This window comes from Eptesicus fuscus, chromosome 1 (assembly GCF_027574615.1).
Source record: "Eptesicus fuscus isolate TK198812 chromosome 1, DD_ASM_mEF_20220401, whole genome shotgun sequence".
Lineage (NCBI taxonomy): Eukaryota > Metazoa > Chordata > Mammalia > Chiroptera > Vespertilionidae > Eptesicus > Eptesicus fuscus.
In genome coordinates this window covers 107490084-107504210 of record NC_072473.1, presented here as the reverse complement: position 1 = coordinate 107504210, position 14127 = coordinate 107490084, and the positions used below count along the sequence as shown (strand labels likewise).

At 44.1% G+C, this 14127-nt stretch overlaps 1 protein-coding gene across 8 annotated transcripts in view; it reads left to right on the top strand.

Annotated features, from left to right (window-relative positions):
* FHL1 (four and a half LIM domains 1) overlaps nt 1–13129 on the top strand; it is a 72302-nt gene extending 59173 nt beyond the window's left edge. For 2 of the 8 annotated variants that reach the window (XM_028135975.2, XM_054728362.1), the window contains exons 4-9: nt 8254–8435; nt 8865–9039; nt 9652–9821; nt 10262–10448; nt 11041–11240; nt 11629–11775. In XM_028135975.2, the coding sequence (XP_027991776.1) occupies nt 8280–8435; nt 8865–9039; nt 9652–9821; nt 10262–10448; nt 11041–11240; nt 11629–11712 (972 nt within the window). In that variant the 5' untranslated portion in view covers nt 8254–8279 and the 3' untranslated portion in view covers nt 11713–11775. Of the gene's footprint in view, nt 1–310; nt 372–569; nt 644–3184; nt 3227–8253; nt 8436–8864; nt 9040–9651; nt 9822–10261; nt 10449–11040; nt 11241–11628 lie in introns of those variants that run through there. The other 6 variants (XM_054728314.1, XM_054728270.1, XM_008159136.3 and 3 more) reach the window with 6 other exon arrangements.
* Nucleotides 13130–14127: the final 998 nt, after the last annotated feature.

Genomic DNA, 14127 nt, shown 5'->3' with positions numbered 1-14127 from the left:
TGCCTCGCTCTGTCTGACACTAAGAAGATGTGTGGCTAGAATTGTTCTTTTCAGTAATTCTGCTAATCTGGTACATACCAAGGAGGACATAGATAATGCCTGTGGTCTCTATATTCATACTGTCTAATTCCTTTCAATTATACTGGTAACCTAAGTCTATCTCTTATAGTTAGTTTTATTATTAATGGCACAAAAATGAATTCTTTGTAGGGCCAAATACAAGCTCTTTAGGCATATAAAATGGGTTAACAAGGGTGGCTCAGTGTTAAGCTATGCCAGAGCTTAGTCCAAATTTTATTCCGGTACAGGGATGACTTTCTATGTGGCCTCTCTGGCTCTGGAGCTAATTTGGATGCTGAGTAGCCCCACAGGTATTTATATGTAGTGTTTGGTATTTTTACTGGGTTCTATTCTTCTCCCTTGGATCACCTAAAATGGTTAAGAATTTTCTAGTGGGATTAAGGTTGTGATCCTCTGGGGAGGGGTGGGCCATCTGCTCTCGGTTATTTTTGTGTTAGCCGCTTCCCCTTAAATGTATGTTCACAAATGAGCCAGAGCCTTATCAGCTGGGGTACAGGGAGGACTGGTCTAGGTACTGCTCCTGAACTTGGTCTCTGAGCCATGGCTTCCCATAGACACTCAGGTAAAAGCTTCATATTCTTTATCTTCTATTGAGCACAAGTTTGCTAGGGCAGTACATCCATCATTTGCCTAAAAGATACTTTTTGGTTAAATGAATTTAGTGTTGTCTAAATAGTAAATAAGACATTGCTCATCTCTGTTCTGTCCTTGCCTTCTGATGCTGTTTTAAAGACAAAATATTATTCTTGTTCTAGTAAAATTAGCAGTTTGAGTGGCTTATTTTATTTAAAAATATATAAGCATTTTACTATATTGTACATTTTTCAGGACATTTTATGAAACTGTAAGAAAAATTGTGTGAAGACAGAAGGTTTTTTTGGTTAGAAATTTTTGGTGATATAGAAGATACAAATTCTTATCTTGACAGTGCTTTAAATCAAATGTAAGGTGTTTGGGAAAAGGTCAATCGAATATGGAGCTGGAAGGAGGAATATTTATAACTAAGAAATTCCATAGTAACTTACCACATATCCTCACCTTTTCTGAACAATGTTTTTAGTCTTCCTGAAGAAACAGCTATGATCCTTTTGCTATAACACTTAGGTTATTAATTGGAAAGAGGGCAAAATTTCAGAACCTCCAGACCATCATTACTCTAAAAGTCTTCCTCTTGTTTTGTAATGTGATGTTTAAAGAAGCTTTTTGGCCATGGACAAGACATCGCGGAATAGAGGTCAAAGGACTAAAGGACAGGCAATCTCCTCAGAATGCCCTGTTCTCTCTAGTCAGCCTGCTGCCTGTTTCTCCTCCAAAGCCAGGAATGTTGTTGCTGTTTTGTTGCCCTCTCCCTAAGTAACGGTTCCCTTTCTTAGAAACCAGGCACTTTGTCCTGTCTCCCAGTTTTCAGATTAAGGGACAAAGTAATTATCAGTGGCAGTCTTTTAGAAAAATTGTTTTTGAAAACTTGTGATTACCTCTCAAAATTTAAACAACGGGAAGTTTAGAAATGTCTCCTTTGGTGTTTTAAAACAAATGTACTGCAATAGAACTTCCTACTTTAATGAATTAATATGCAATGTTTTCCTTGTTCAAGAGTTCAAGAGCTGTTTGTTTTTCCCCACTCCTCCCAGGATCCATTTTACAAACATGGCACCGCATGCCTGAGATTATGGTAATCAGCCAGTTTACACATTCTCTGGGTGTAGGTACACTATTCAGCTGTACCAGTTGTTCCAATGGATCTTGAATGCATGTTAACTGGTGGAGTAACTCCCCGTTTTATTTGCTAATTACGTGAAAAAATAGGGACATATTGTATTTAAAAAGTGACATAATTATAGCACACCCAAGCATGTTTTAAATTGCACCCAACCCCAACTTTATTGTTGCTTAAATCTGGAGGCTATAACTGTCACTAAATTAGATAAACTAATTGACACGTTTTAGATGGGTTTTTAAATCAGGAACTATTGTTTTGTATTGCCTTGGGTCCTTAGGCCCATGAAAGCAAAGGGAAGTGAAGTACTCACAGAAGGAAAATCCACATTGCCCTGAAATGGGCTTTGTGTGGACAAAACTGGATCAGAATCCATTTTTAGTGACCATCCCCATACTGAGAGGACATTTCATGGAAAAGAATTTATATTTTTGTTATTGAACACTTACAGTCTATAAAATTATGTAGATTGAAATCCTATACCCTTTGGCCTTTCAAGTTGAGGAACAGGGTGGGGTATGGGTGAGAGGGAAGTAATATTGTTTGCCATACGGTGCAGCCATTAATTCCCTTCACCAGCCACTGTCCAGTAGGTTACACAGTCCCAGCAGTCTATTTTCAGGGCAGGGATGGAAAATGAAAAGGTGAAGTGAGAGGGAATAATCAAACTGGATTGGCTTTAAATAACTGGAAAAATGGTACTCGGAAGATTTGGTTGAGAGTGAAGCTGAATGTTTTGTACTTTTAATCACCACTAAACGACTGCCTACTACTTCAACTAGAGAAACTAAAAATACATGTTCTATTGCTGTCAGGTTGGAAGTGCTTTTTTCCTATAGGGAAGACAGAATGTGCTGCACATAATGTATACAACATTAAGGAAAGATTCGCCCTGGCCAGGTGGCTCAGTTGGTTGGAGTGTTGCCCCGTGCGCCAAAAGGTGGTGGGTTCAATTCCTGGTTAGGGCACATACCCAGATTGCAGGTTTGATCCTGGGTTAGGGTGTGTGGGAAGCAACCGATCAAGGTTCCCCCCACGTCCCCCTCTCTCTCATCAATTTTTTAAAAAATGTTAACAAAATAGCACTACAATAGAATCTGACCTAGTGGAAGTTCATTGACATAATTTTTTTTTGGTGTAATAATCTCTATCTAATCCTCCTGATACCAGATGTAATCTAAATTGTGTTACCTGTCTATCAGTGATCCAAAAGAGATTTATATGGTTTTTTTTTCCCTAAATGCAGTGTACAAGTGAAGTTGTTAATAACATTGAATCATTCTGCACACATTCTGTTTTTAAGGGAAAAAACACTTTCTGATTTTCTATGAAATTCTATGAAAGACTACTTTTCAACCATGACTCATGAACTTCGCCTCATTCCAGCTACTTAGGCATTTATTCCCAAATGTCTGACGACACCCCCAGGTGCGTGAGCATGTCTATTAAACAAGGGTCTTATTCATTTGCTAAGGCTCCGTTCCATTTGTTGAATGTTCTCAGGAAAGCAATATACCGTTTCTTTAGAAGCCAATATTTATACACAGAGTGACTAACATACTGGTATGTTGGACTTAGCAATTAACAGACCAGAAATAGCCTGAACTTTTTTTTTCCATTTGGGTTGCTGTTCACTGTTTACACTGTACATTATACCACTCAGGGAAAGTGCTTAGTTAGAAAAATGCTACCTAGTTATAATATTCACTTTTTCCTTAAATATTCTTATTTTGAGCCACTTAGGCAGGAGGGGAAAATGAACATTAGTATGAAATATGTGAGAAAAATACACATAAAATGCAAGCAAGATTATTAAATACAAATAGAAATTTGTCTAATGAGAGATTTATAGTAAAAAAAAAAGTTGCAGTGTTCTAACGGGTTGGCTCAGTGGATAGAGCGTTGGCCTGCGGACTCAAGGGTCCCGGGTTCGGTTCCGGTCAAGGGCATGTACCTTGGTTGCGGGCACAACCCAGTGGGGGGGGTGCAGGAGGCAGCTGTTCGATGTTTCTCTCTCATCGATGTTTCTGACTCTCCCTCTCCCTTCCTCTCTGTAAAAAAAAATCAATGAAATATATATATTTTTAAAGTTGCAATGTTATATTATTTATATATGTGCTTGATTAAATAAAAACCCAAAACTTTTTATTGATATACTGAGGTTTATGTAGGCACTTCGTAGCATGTTGGATGTTGTTCAGGAATTTTTTGAAAGAGGATGCTTGTTTATTAAGTGAAGAATGATGTGGCTCTTGAAGCAGGCACAGCGTGAAAGTCAGGCTACCACCTTGGAATAAATATCTAAAAGTTGATTGTCCAGTTACATTTCCAACTGCATTCTAACCTACTAAGTCTATAAAGGATTGTCGGTTAGATGTCAGCACCTAAGGGTCACAGGAACTGCCCCTGATTTTCCAAAACAGAAATATTTGTTATAAAATGCTTTTAATAAAATAAGTTTTAAAAGCTTTTAATGGTGGTGACTTATCTCCGTCTGTCAGTCAATAGGCATGTACTGTGTTACTTGTGTATACAAGGCCCTGAATTAGGTTCCTGGGGCTCTTAGTATATTGGCAAACTTTTCTGTGATAGAGAAACCTCATCACCATGTCCGGATGAGGGCCACACTCTGAGGTTAAAATTAGAGAGTTACCCTAGGGCAAACATGGCCTGGACAGAGACAGGCAGGAAGGGAAGCAGTGCTGTAGTTATATGTATCCAAGTTTCATTTAATGATTGATAACATGCCCTTTCCCAGATAACTGCACTAGGTCAAGGCAAACATCTGGAAGTTTGGGGAGGTTAAAAGGCTTCGGATTTCATGTACTTAGAAATTGGTAAAGGGATAAAAATTGTTCCCTCAGAGATAAACACCTCAGTATATGTCATTAATTAAGATTAAAGAGAGCCCCAAAGAAAAAAGATCAATTCCATCATTATTTTTGTCTATTCTCTTAATTTACAACAAAGGGAAAGAAAGGAAAGTACAAAGCTTTTCTCTTATCATGAAGTCAGCGCCTAACTATATCTCATTTCAATGGAGCCCACAAATCTGTCTTTCGGAAGGTATTTTCTGTCTTTCGGAAGCTGTCAGTGTTGTCATTTATAAGCTCTTAGAGTTGTTAATCTCTTTGAAGATAAGTGGTAACAAAATATTTTGCTCTTGTACACATCGTTCATATTTTATGCAAAGTTTTGACATGGTAACTATCTCATCAGCAGGAATGTATTATTCCAGCTTTCTCCTAAGCACACTGTGTGACAGTTTGAAATAGTTTGAGACCAAATAATCATAAGGTTAGAAAAACACGAGGTAAGCTAATTCGGGTTGCCGAGTTCCACTTAATTGGATTTATTGCAAAAGAGTAGTAAAGTTCACAAATTTGCCATCAACATTGTTAACTTGCTTTAAGTATTTCCAGCCTGTCACTTATTAGGCAATAAAGCCAACATTCCTAGAAATGCCTATTTTATCTTGACAAATAAGTGTTTCCACACATATCAAAGAGGCTTGCCCTGGCTGGTGTGGCTCAGTTGGCTGGACATCTTCCCGTGCACCAAAGGGTCATGGGTTCTATTTCTAGTCAGGGCACATACCCAGGTTGTGGGTTCGATCGATCCCTGGACAGGGCATGTACAGGAGGGAACTGATCGATGTTTCTCTTACACATCAATGTTTCTCTCTCTCTCACCCTCCTCTCCCTTCTTCTCTTTTTAGAATCAGTGAAAAACATATCCTCAGGTGAGGATTTTTTAAAAAAAGAAAAAAACTTGAGTCCACTGTGGAAATCATATATAAAAGGGTGACCCTGGATTTTTCACACTGCATAAAGAAAAAAATAATGCCTAAAGCTAGTATCCCAAAGCATCATTAACTTGGAATGGATTCATTTAATTTGCCCTTTGTTTGGGTTAAGCAACTTCATTGAATGTGACTCCATATACAACACACTCTGGTACTTCCATGTTCATTGGGAAACCATGGATTATTTCATCATCTTGATGCCTAGAAGAGAGTGAGATTAAAATGAGTAATGTTCAAAGTTTTATTCTGTAAATAGGGACTTTGGTAAGGGAGGAAGGATTTTTCAAATATGATCCAAGACAATAGTCTGAAGGGCTAAACCAGCTGAGATAACTAGCCAGTGTAGTCTAATCTTATAGATTCTGACTTCCTGCCAAATGGCATTTAGGAGCCACTGATAATTTAATTTCCTGGCATTTACTGTTACTGGAGATTTATTTGGTTTCTGTACTCGGCTCTTAAGAGGAAAGTAAATTTTTGTTGAGTGCACAGTTTCAATATGGAAAGGCCAGTAAGATCAAGATTTTATGTGACATGTGAAGGACCAGCAAGAATGAGATAGAAGAGTGATTTTCAACATGCTATCACTGTGACAGGCACATTTTTCTATATGTTGAGGCTAAAGGCAGTTTCAAAGCTGCCTTATGTAAACTGCATAGTTCAAGGAGATGGACCCTGGTTTCACCATGTCTCTACTTTTCATTTCTAACTCAATTGTATAAGGGATCATCCTGCTTTCCTTTTTATTAAGAACCATTCTCTGGTCTTGATAAATCTCTGCTGTGATACAGCTGTCTCGAGCAATTATCTTTGCCCAAGAATGTTACTTACTTGCTTCAGTCATCGGCTCTATGGAGATGAGGGGTCTGTCTGTATGCCAGCACAAGCTGGATCTGGGCTGGCTCAGAACATGATGCTTGTCAGTGGTCTGATTCCCTCTTTTGCTGGGCTGGCTTCAGAAACTAACCCAATTCTGAGTGACAGTTCACCAGCCTTCACCGAGGCAGGGTCTGAGACACAGGGTGCGGTTTCCTTAGCTCACACTCTGCTATTTGGTTGCCTATGGCAACAAGATCCAAACAAATTGGACATGTGTTTGTATAAAAAAAAAAAGCTGGGAATGGGACCCAAAGAGGGAGTTTGGGGCTGTTGAGTTAGTGGAAGAGCTGTGGTGAGTATCGGGCAACTGCTCATTGCTTTTCCCTCATTCTTTCTAAGTTATGCCGGGGATATCTGCTAGCACAATAACCATGTTTGTGGGTAGTTGAACAAAATAGTCTCCATTCTCATGTTTCCTGAGCAAATTAAGTCCTTGCTATTTATTTGTCTGTGTAAGTTTCTTGTTCAGGGAGAAACAAACTAATTAATATATGTTTAAGAAGCTGGGAACGTGTAGATACTCACATTTGGTACCTTTTTGGTGATAGGATTAACAGGGTGCCTTAGCAATATTTGTCATTGCAAGTGGGTGATCTAGAGTCAGGGGTGGGTGGGGGTCAGTCAGGATGGTATGAGGGGACTTGTTCATGTTAAGGCAGTGGAAGAAGTTCTTGGAATAATCAGCTTAACACTTTTTATATGTTATCCCCCCCCCCAGATTTTACTTTAAAATTGCAATTTTTCAAACAGCCAATGTCCTAAATAGTATCACTTCATTGACTATATCTATCCTCTCACTTACTTGAAGAAAAGGGGATTTAATTTTGGCATGTCCCAAAACTGCACATCACTATGACAAGTAATTCAGTCGCAAAATTTGCCAGTACCAGTTGAGAGTGCCACTTTAATAAATTCTCTCTTGCTTGATTGCCCAGGTCTCAAAAGTCAGTCAATTTACCTTGGACAAAACTCCGTAGGATATAAAAGTGTTCTGCCAGATTTAAAGTTAATGCAGACATTTTAAGCAAATTAATACGGATTGCTTGGGTGCCTAGCATTGTCTAGAGACAGCAATAAGTCCTTGTTCAGATGAACTGAATTTTACAGTCAGGAGGAAAGTGAGGCTTCTGGAGGATGCTATTCTACCACCCCACCCCCCACCCCACTGAGAAATTATGGAGGAGGAGCTGGAAGCTGGCTGGGAGGTTTCTGGCTTACTGTCTTGAACAGCGGTCGCCAACCTTGCGGACCTCACGGAGAATGTAGCCCGTGAAGCAGAGGGTCTGGGCATCTCCCTCCTCCGCAAGCCGGCTGAGCCAGACAGCCTGTGGCTGGGCTGAGCATCTCCCCCCCACCCCCACCCCACCCTGCAGCTGCTGCATGCAGACTGTGCCTAAAGCTGTGTGTCCCTTTGTGTAAAACAATTCCCTTCTCTCCTGGCTGCTCCGTCACACCCCTGCACTCCTTCACATCACTGCCCAGAGCCCCTGTCGTCCAACACAAGGTCTGATCCACTTGTCCCTCTCAGTGTCCTGTGAAGCAGCACAGTGGGATATCCCAGTGGGGGTTTCTCCCAAGTCCCCAGGGACTTCCCTGACCTTTGGTCTTCTGGCCCCTGGGGCTCTTTCTTCCTAGGAGTCTTAATGCAGTTTCTCTGGCCTTGGTCCCTGCAGGCCCCATGTGACCTTGCACAGCTGTCCCCCGGAAGCCTCTGTGGCACAGCATGCTGGTCTTTCCATTGGTCATTTGTTCTTTCTGTTTGCCCCCATAGGTCCCTCCAGGTACAAGGTGGGCACCATGGCTGAGAAGTTTGACTGCCACTACTGCAGGGACCCCCTGCAGGGGAAGAAGTACGTGGAGAAGGATGGCCACCACTGCTGCCTGAAGTGCTTTGACAAGTTCTGCGCCAACACCTGTGTGGAATGCCGCAAGCCCATCGGTGCGGACTCCAAGGTAACATTGGGACAGGACAGGATGGTTGTCCTGCGACTGAGACAACAAAAGCTCACCCTCTCCCAAGTCCTCCTCATCATTGCAGCTACCCATGTGGAAGGCAGGACAGGCAGTGGCACAGAGACAAGGAGGCCCTGGCCCAGGAGCCAGCCACCCTTGCTTCTGGTGCTTATTGCCTTGACAGTGTCCTGAGCTCTCTGTGTGGGACTTGGAGCGGCTGGTGCCAAGGCCCATGCCAGCTCTGTTGGTTGTACTTTCTCTTGTTTCAGGAACTGTGAGTCTTCCATCCTCACCTCGGTGTCCTTCATGTTTCTCAATTAGAACATCCCCAGGTGTAAGGGGTGGTACCATCTCAGTAGTAGGCCCCTGCCCCCCTCTTAGCACCCCTGTGTCACTCACAGCAGCCCATCCCTTCTGCTTGGTTTCCAGGAGGTGCACTATAAGAACCGCTACTGGCACGACACCTGCTTCCGCTGTGCCAAGTGCCTGCACCCCTTGGCCAATGAGACTTTTATGTCCAAGGACAACAAGATCCTGTGCAACAAGTGCACCACTCGGGAGGACTCCCCCAAGTGCAAGGGCTGCTTCAAGCCAATTGTGGCAGGTACTGCCCATACTCACTCCTGGGGTGGCCAGGGAGGAGGCCTGTGGGCAGACATAATGTGGGGTTGCTTGGGACGATGGGGCTAATGCTGCTGGGAGCTGCTTTTAGCTTTTAGCATATATATGCACGCATATATATATATATGTATACATGCGTACACATATATGCTCGCACACACGCACACATTCGGAAACTAAAGACCACTGGAGAGGACTGTCTGTGGCAAGAGAAGGAATTGAAAAGTATGTAGCACTTTCTCATTTGGGTAGAGTAAGTGATGGAAGCATGCTTTTTCCTTAGGGTGTAACTCTGGGTCAGACAGTCCCTTATAGAATCTAAGTCCACAAAGGGTGTGGGAGTGGGGTCTCGGGTGTCTATTCCTCAAACACTACAGCTGGGTCCCCTCCCCGACAGATCTGGGTTGGCACACCCACAAGTAGGCCATTGTTGAGAACCCCCCCCCCCACGGGTACGTTCATCAGAAGCGTGAGGCCAGTAACTGCAGGGCCTGCATTCCCTCACCTCTGGAGGGTCCATGGTTGGAGTTGAGTGGATGCAGCCCCCTGCAGAGCACTATCAGTGGGGCTATCCAATTGCTTCCTCCCCCTGCAGGAGATCAGAATGTGGAATACAAGGGGACCGTCTGGCACAAAGACTGCTTCACCTGCAGCAACTGCAAGCAAGTCATCGGCTCTGGAAGCTTCTTCCCAAAAGGGGAGGACTTCTACTGCGTGACTTGCCATGAGTCCAAATTTGCCAAGCACTGCGTGAAGTGCAACAAGGTATGTTGTCAAGGGAGTTCTGAATGGACTATTGTTTCTAGAAGCGTTTGACAGTTGGCAGAGCACTTGCACACACACTATCCCATTCCATCCCCACGACGGCCCTGTGACGTGGGAATTATTATGCTCATTTTACAGATGAGGAGACTGGGAGTAGAAAACAGTACTGGGCCAACTCAGGCTGTCTGAAAGGCACTCACCCTGGAGGCACAGGCAGCCAGGGCTCTAGAGGCCAGCCTCCACCACCTAGTTCGCCTTCTCTGAGCCTCAGTATCTTCACCTGTAACTTGGGGATAATAATAGCACCTGCCTCCCATGGCCGTTGTGGTGATTAAATGAGATACTGTAGACCAAAGCGCCCAGCACAGTGCCTGGTACATAGTAGGCATTCAACAAAAGGGTTGTTGAATCTGAATTCGGTGCTACACTCCCTGGTCTAGGCCATCACATCTGGAGGAATCACTTACCAGGATCAGCCCTGGCATGCCGAGTGCTTTGTGTGTGTTACCTGCTCTAAGAAGCTGGCTGGGCAGCGTTTCACCGCTGTGGAGGACCAGTATTACTGCGTGGATTGCTACAAGAACTTTGTGGCCAAGAAGTGTGCTGGATGCAAGAACCCCATCACTGGTAGGCTAAAGAGTCCTTGCTAAGTCGGCCAGGCTAGGTTTTGCGCATGGTAAACCAACTCTTATTTTTCCTACTTCGGTTTCATCCATAAAGGCCCTAAAGAATGCCCCCTCCCCTTGCCATTGTGGTCCTGAAGGCCCCCAAATAGTTTTGAATTCTCCCCCAGGCCAGGTTAGCCTTTGCAATACAGAACACTTCCTGACTGCTGCTGACTAACGATGCTGTGCTGCGGAGTTCACGAGCCTGAGACCCACGCCATGGGCAGGCCATGGGCAGGCACTGCGCACGCGTGGGATTCTGGGGGTGGGGGCGGGGAGGGGAGGGGAGGGGAAGATGGGGTGGTGGGGGTGGGGTAGAGGTTAGGGGAAGGGGAGGGAGGCTGAAGAGTGATAGGCTGGGATCATAACACCCCATAGCTGAAGGCTAGCTCAGAGGTGCCTGTGGGCAGCTTTGTTGCCACCCGAGCTAATCATTTCATTCCTCATTTCGCGGCCGCGATCCACGTGCCCTGGGCCCTTTCCCCGCCTCCACTGTTCCCATCTCCCCGGGGAGCCTTGAAATGTACATTTGAGAAGACTTTTGCCATCCTCAGGGAAAAGGACTGTGTCAAGAGTGAGCCACCCAGTCTCTAAAGCTAGGAAGCCCCCAGTGTGCCACGGGAAACGCTTGCCTCTCACCCTGTTTCCCAGCGCCAACCTCCGGGGCAGGCATCCGGGTGGAGAGAGGACTTGTCCCTCGTGGGTGGTGGTTCTTTATAGAAAAAATCGAAGCTTAGCAGCTCCTCGAGGCCCGGTAAGTGCATACCCCACGAACAGCCCAAGTTTGCCTCCTGGTGGCCACTTTGATGCCATGGCCCTGACCTAAATCAAAGAAACTGGTTATGCTGGGAGGTCGGTGCAAGTGTTACAGGGCGATTGCAGTGGCATGGGATTTTGGGTTCTTTAAATCACAGAAGCCTTTGGCTGAGCTCTGGCATCTTCTGAGGTCCTTGAGAGCTGTAGCAGGGTCACGGCGGCATGGCATAGGGGACAGATCACGGTGGAGAGGGGTGGCCTGGGAGCTGGGCAGATCAGATCCTGCCCTGCGTGCTTATTAGCTCTGTAAACGGGCAAGGCAGCAGTGTATCTCTTACTGGTATTCACTCAATTTTTTCTTTTGTTCTCTTTTGTGTTTTCCACAGGGTTTGGTAAAGGCTCCAGTGTGGTGGCCTATGAAGGACAATCCTGGCACGACTACTGCTTCCACTGCAAAAAATGCTCCGTGAATCTGGCCAACAAGCGCTTTGTTTTCCATCAGGAGCATGTGTATTGTCCCGACTGTGCCAAAAAGCTGTAAAGTGACAGGGGCTCCTGTCCTGTAAAATGGAATTGAGTCTTGTTATTTGTGTCCTCACCCTCTGCCCTATACCATCCATCGGGAAAGAGCGGCCTTTCACCTCTTCAAAGTTGTTCCTGTCTTTTCTCCCATTTTACAGTATTACTCAAATAAGGGCACAGTGATCATTCTAGAATTTAGCAAAACCAGCTCCACAGCAAAGTTAATTTTGCAATGGCTGCATTAAAAAATGAACACTTAGATCGACTCTTCTGCATGCTTATCATAGAGCAGAAAAGTGCTAACCATTTAGCTGCTTGGTGATGTAAGCAACAAGCCTAAGAAATAAAGCCCCCACTGAGATGCCCTTCGTGACTCAGCTGGGACCCACCGTGTCATCACACGACACACAAGAGTTGTAGCGGCTGCTTCAACTCGCTGCTCACCCTGTGTTCTGTGAGCAGAAAGGGAATTTACCGAAATGCATGGTTTAACTTCCTCATCAAAACCTCCCTTCTGTTCTTTTGTGCTTTTGATCTACTAATACGAACTTCTAGAAAATTAACATTTGAACTTAGCTGTGATTCTAGATTGACCTTCCCCCCGTACTAACATTTGAGTTCCCCGTGTGCCGTGTTTTCTGAACGTTCCTACTTTCAAGCATGGAACATGCAGGTGATGTGGAAAGTGTAGGCAGATATGAGAGAACGAGCCTGTTTCAGAGGAACATTGTCACAGTGAATAGTTCTGGAAGCTTAACAAAACTAACCCAGCTGTCGGGTGTGTTTTTTAATTAATAATATTTTGTTTTAATAGCAACATAGATTATGGGTTTGGAGACTTGCATGAAAATATTTTAGCCCCCTCAAACGTTCCTGCAGTTTGAAATCATCCTATAGAAGTAACCATAAATCTCTAGAGGGGTAGCTGAGCAGGCATCAGGACTGTCATTGACATGGATGTGACATTTCCAAACAGTGGCAAGTTGAATCCCTTGTAACATAGTAGTTGTTGCTCTTTTGTTGATTTGTTAAAGAGGCTCACCAGTGTCTCTTGTGATTCTTAGGACTGTTCCTCAAGAGCTTCGCTCGATTTCTGGGGGAGTGGGGAGGTCACTATCCTCACAGGCAGATTTCCATGTAGTGCTTATCTGAGATGCCTGATCACCTACTTATGTATTCTATCTAATTGTTATATTACATAATAGAATGAGATGATATCAAAGTGAACATGTAATGACAATACATATTAACATTCTTGTAGCTATGGTTAGAGAAGCTGATGCCTCATTTCTACATTTTGTCATTAGCTAATATCATCTAACGTTTCAGTGTATCCTGACAGAAATAAAAGTAGCATATAAATAACTTGCCTCCTGTCATTTTATTCTACCCAGTGTAATTGCTATAAGGTGTCACTACTGATCCTAAAACCTGAATGACTTCTTTTCTTCCTTCAAGGACATACTCAGTTCCATGCAATTGCATGGAACACAGAAATTATAAACAAGACAAAACAGACCTATAACAGTGCTTGGATCCAATTAAAAACAACAAAAACCCATTCTGACCCAAAATAGCACTTCCCAGATGTTGCCATCCCTTACAAGGGGCAAATTGATCATCTTGGGCCAGAGGGACAGGGTATGAAGGGCACTGTGGCTGAAAGATATCAATTGAGAAATCATCACAATCTCTATTTTGTTGGCTACCCTTACCTTGTGCCTCCTGGAACCCCGGGCCCCTGTTGAATACTGCTATATCCTCACCCGCTGATCTCCAACATTGGGCCTCCCTCCTTGGGGACAGTGATTATTCGGAAGGCTGCACATTAGGGCCCATGGACTTCATTTAGTGAGGGGGATGGGGTGGGCAGAGGCTGCAACTTCTATATCATTGCTACACATCTCTGGGGCTCATGTTCTGGAGCTATTCAACCTACCCACCCACACATGGTCATTGCAAGACAGCACTGAAGGTCCAGTGAGGCGGGTGCCTTTTGCAGGCTCCCACATAACGGAAGGGTCACCAGGACATAAGGGCACTTGGTCAAACCACATTTCAGCTAAAGGCAGAGTTGGGAGGAGAGGGCAGTAGTCGATGAGCCTCAGGCCCAGGGCAATACAAGCAAAGAGCAGAACCCCTTGGGTTCTAATATTTACTATGCCATAAGGGAACCAGAACTTCTCAGCAAGAAATTATGATCACTTTTATGAATAGGGAACATCCCCTTGTGTTTCCCTGGGAAAATGAGCAACCCTTAAAACAATGAAGAGTCTATCTGGTCATCTGGGGTCCCAAGGAAGTGGGTGGGGTGGGGAATTCAGATGGCACCCCTCTGCTTCCTGAAACCTGGGCAAAGGATA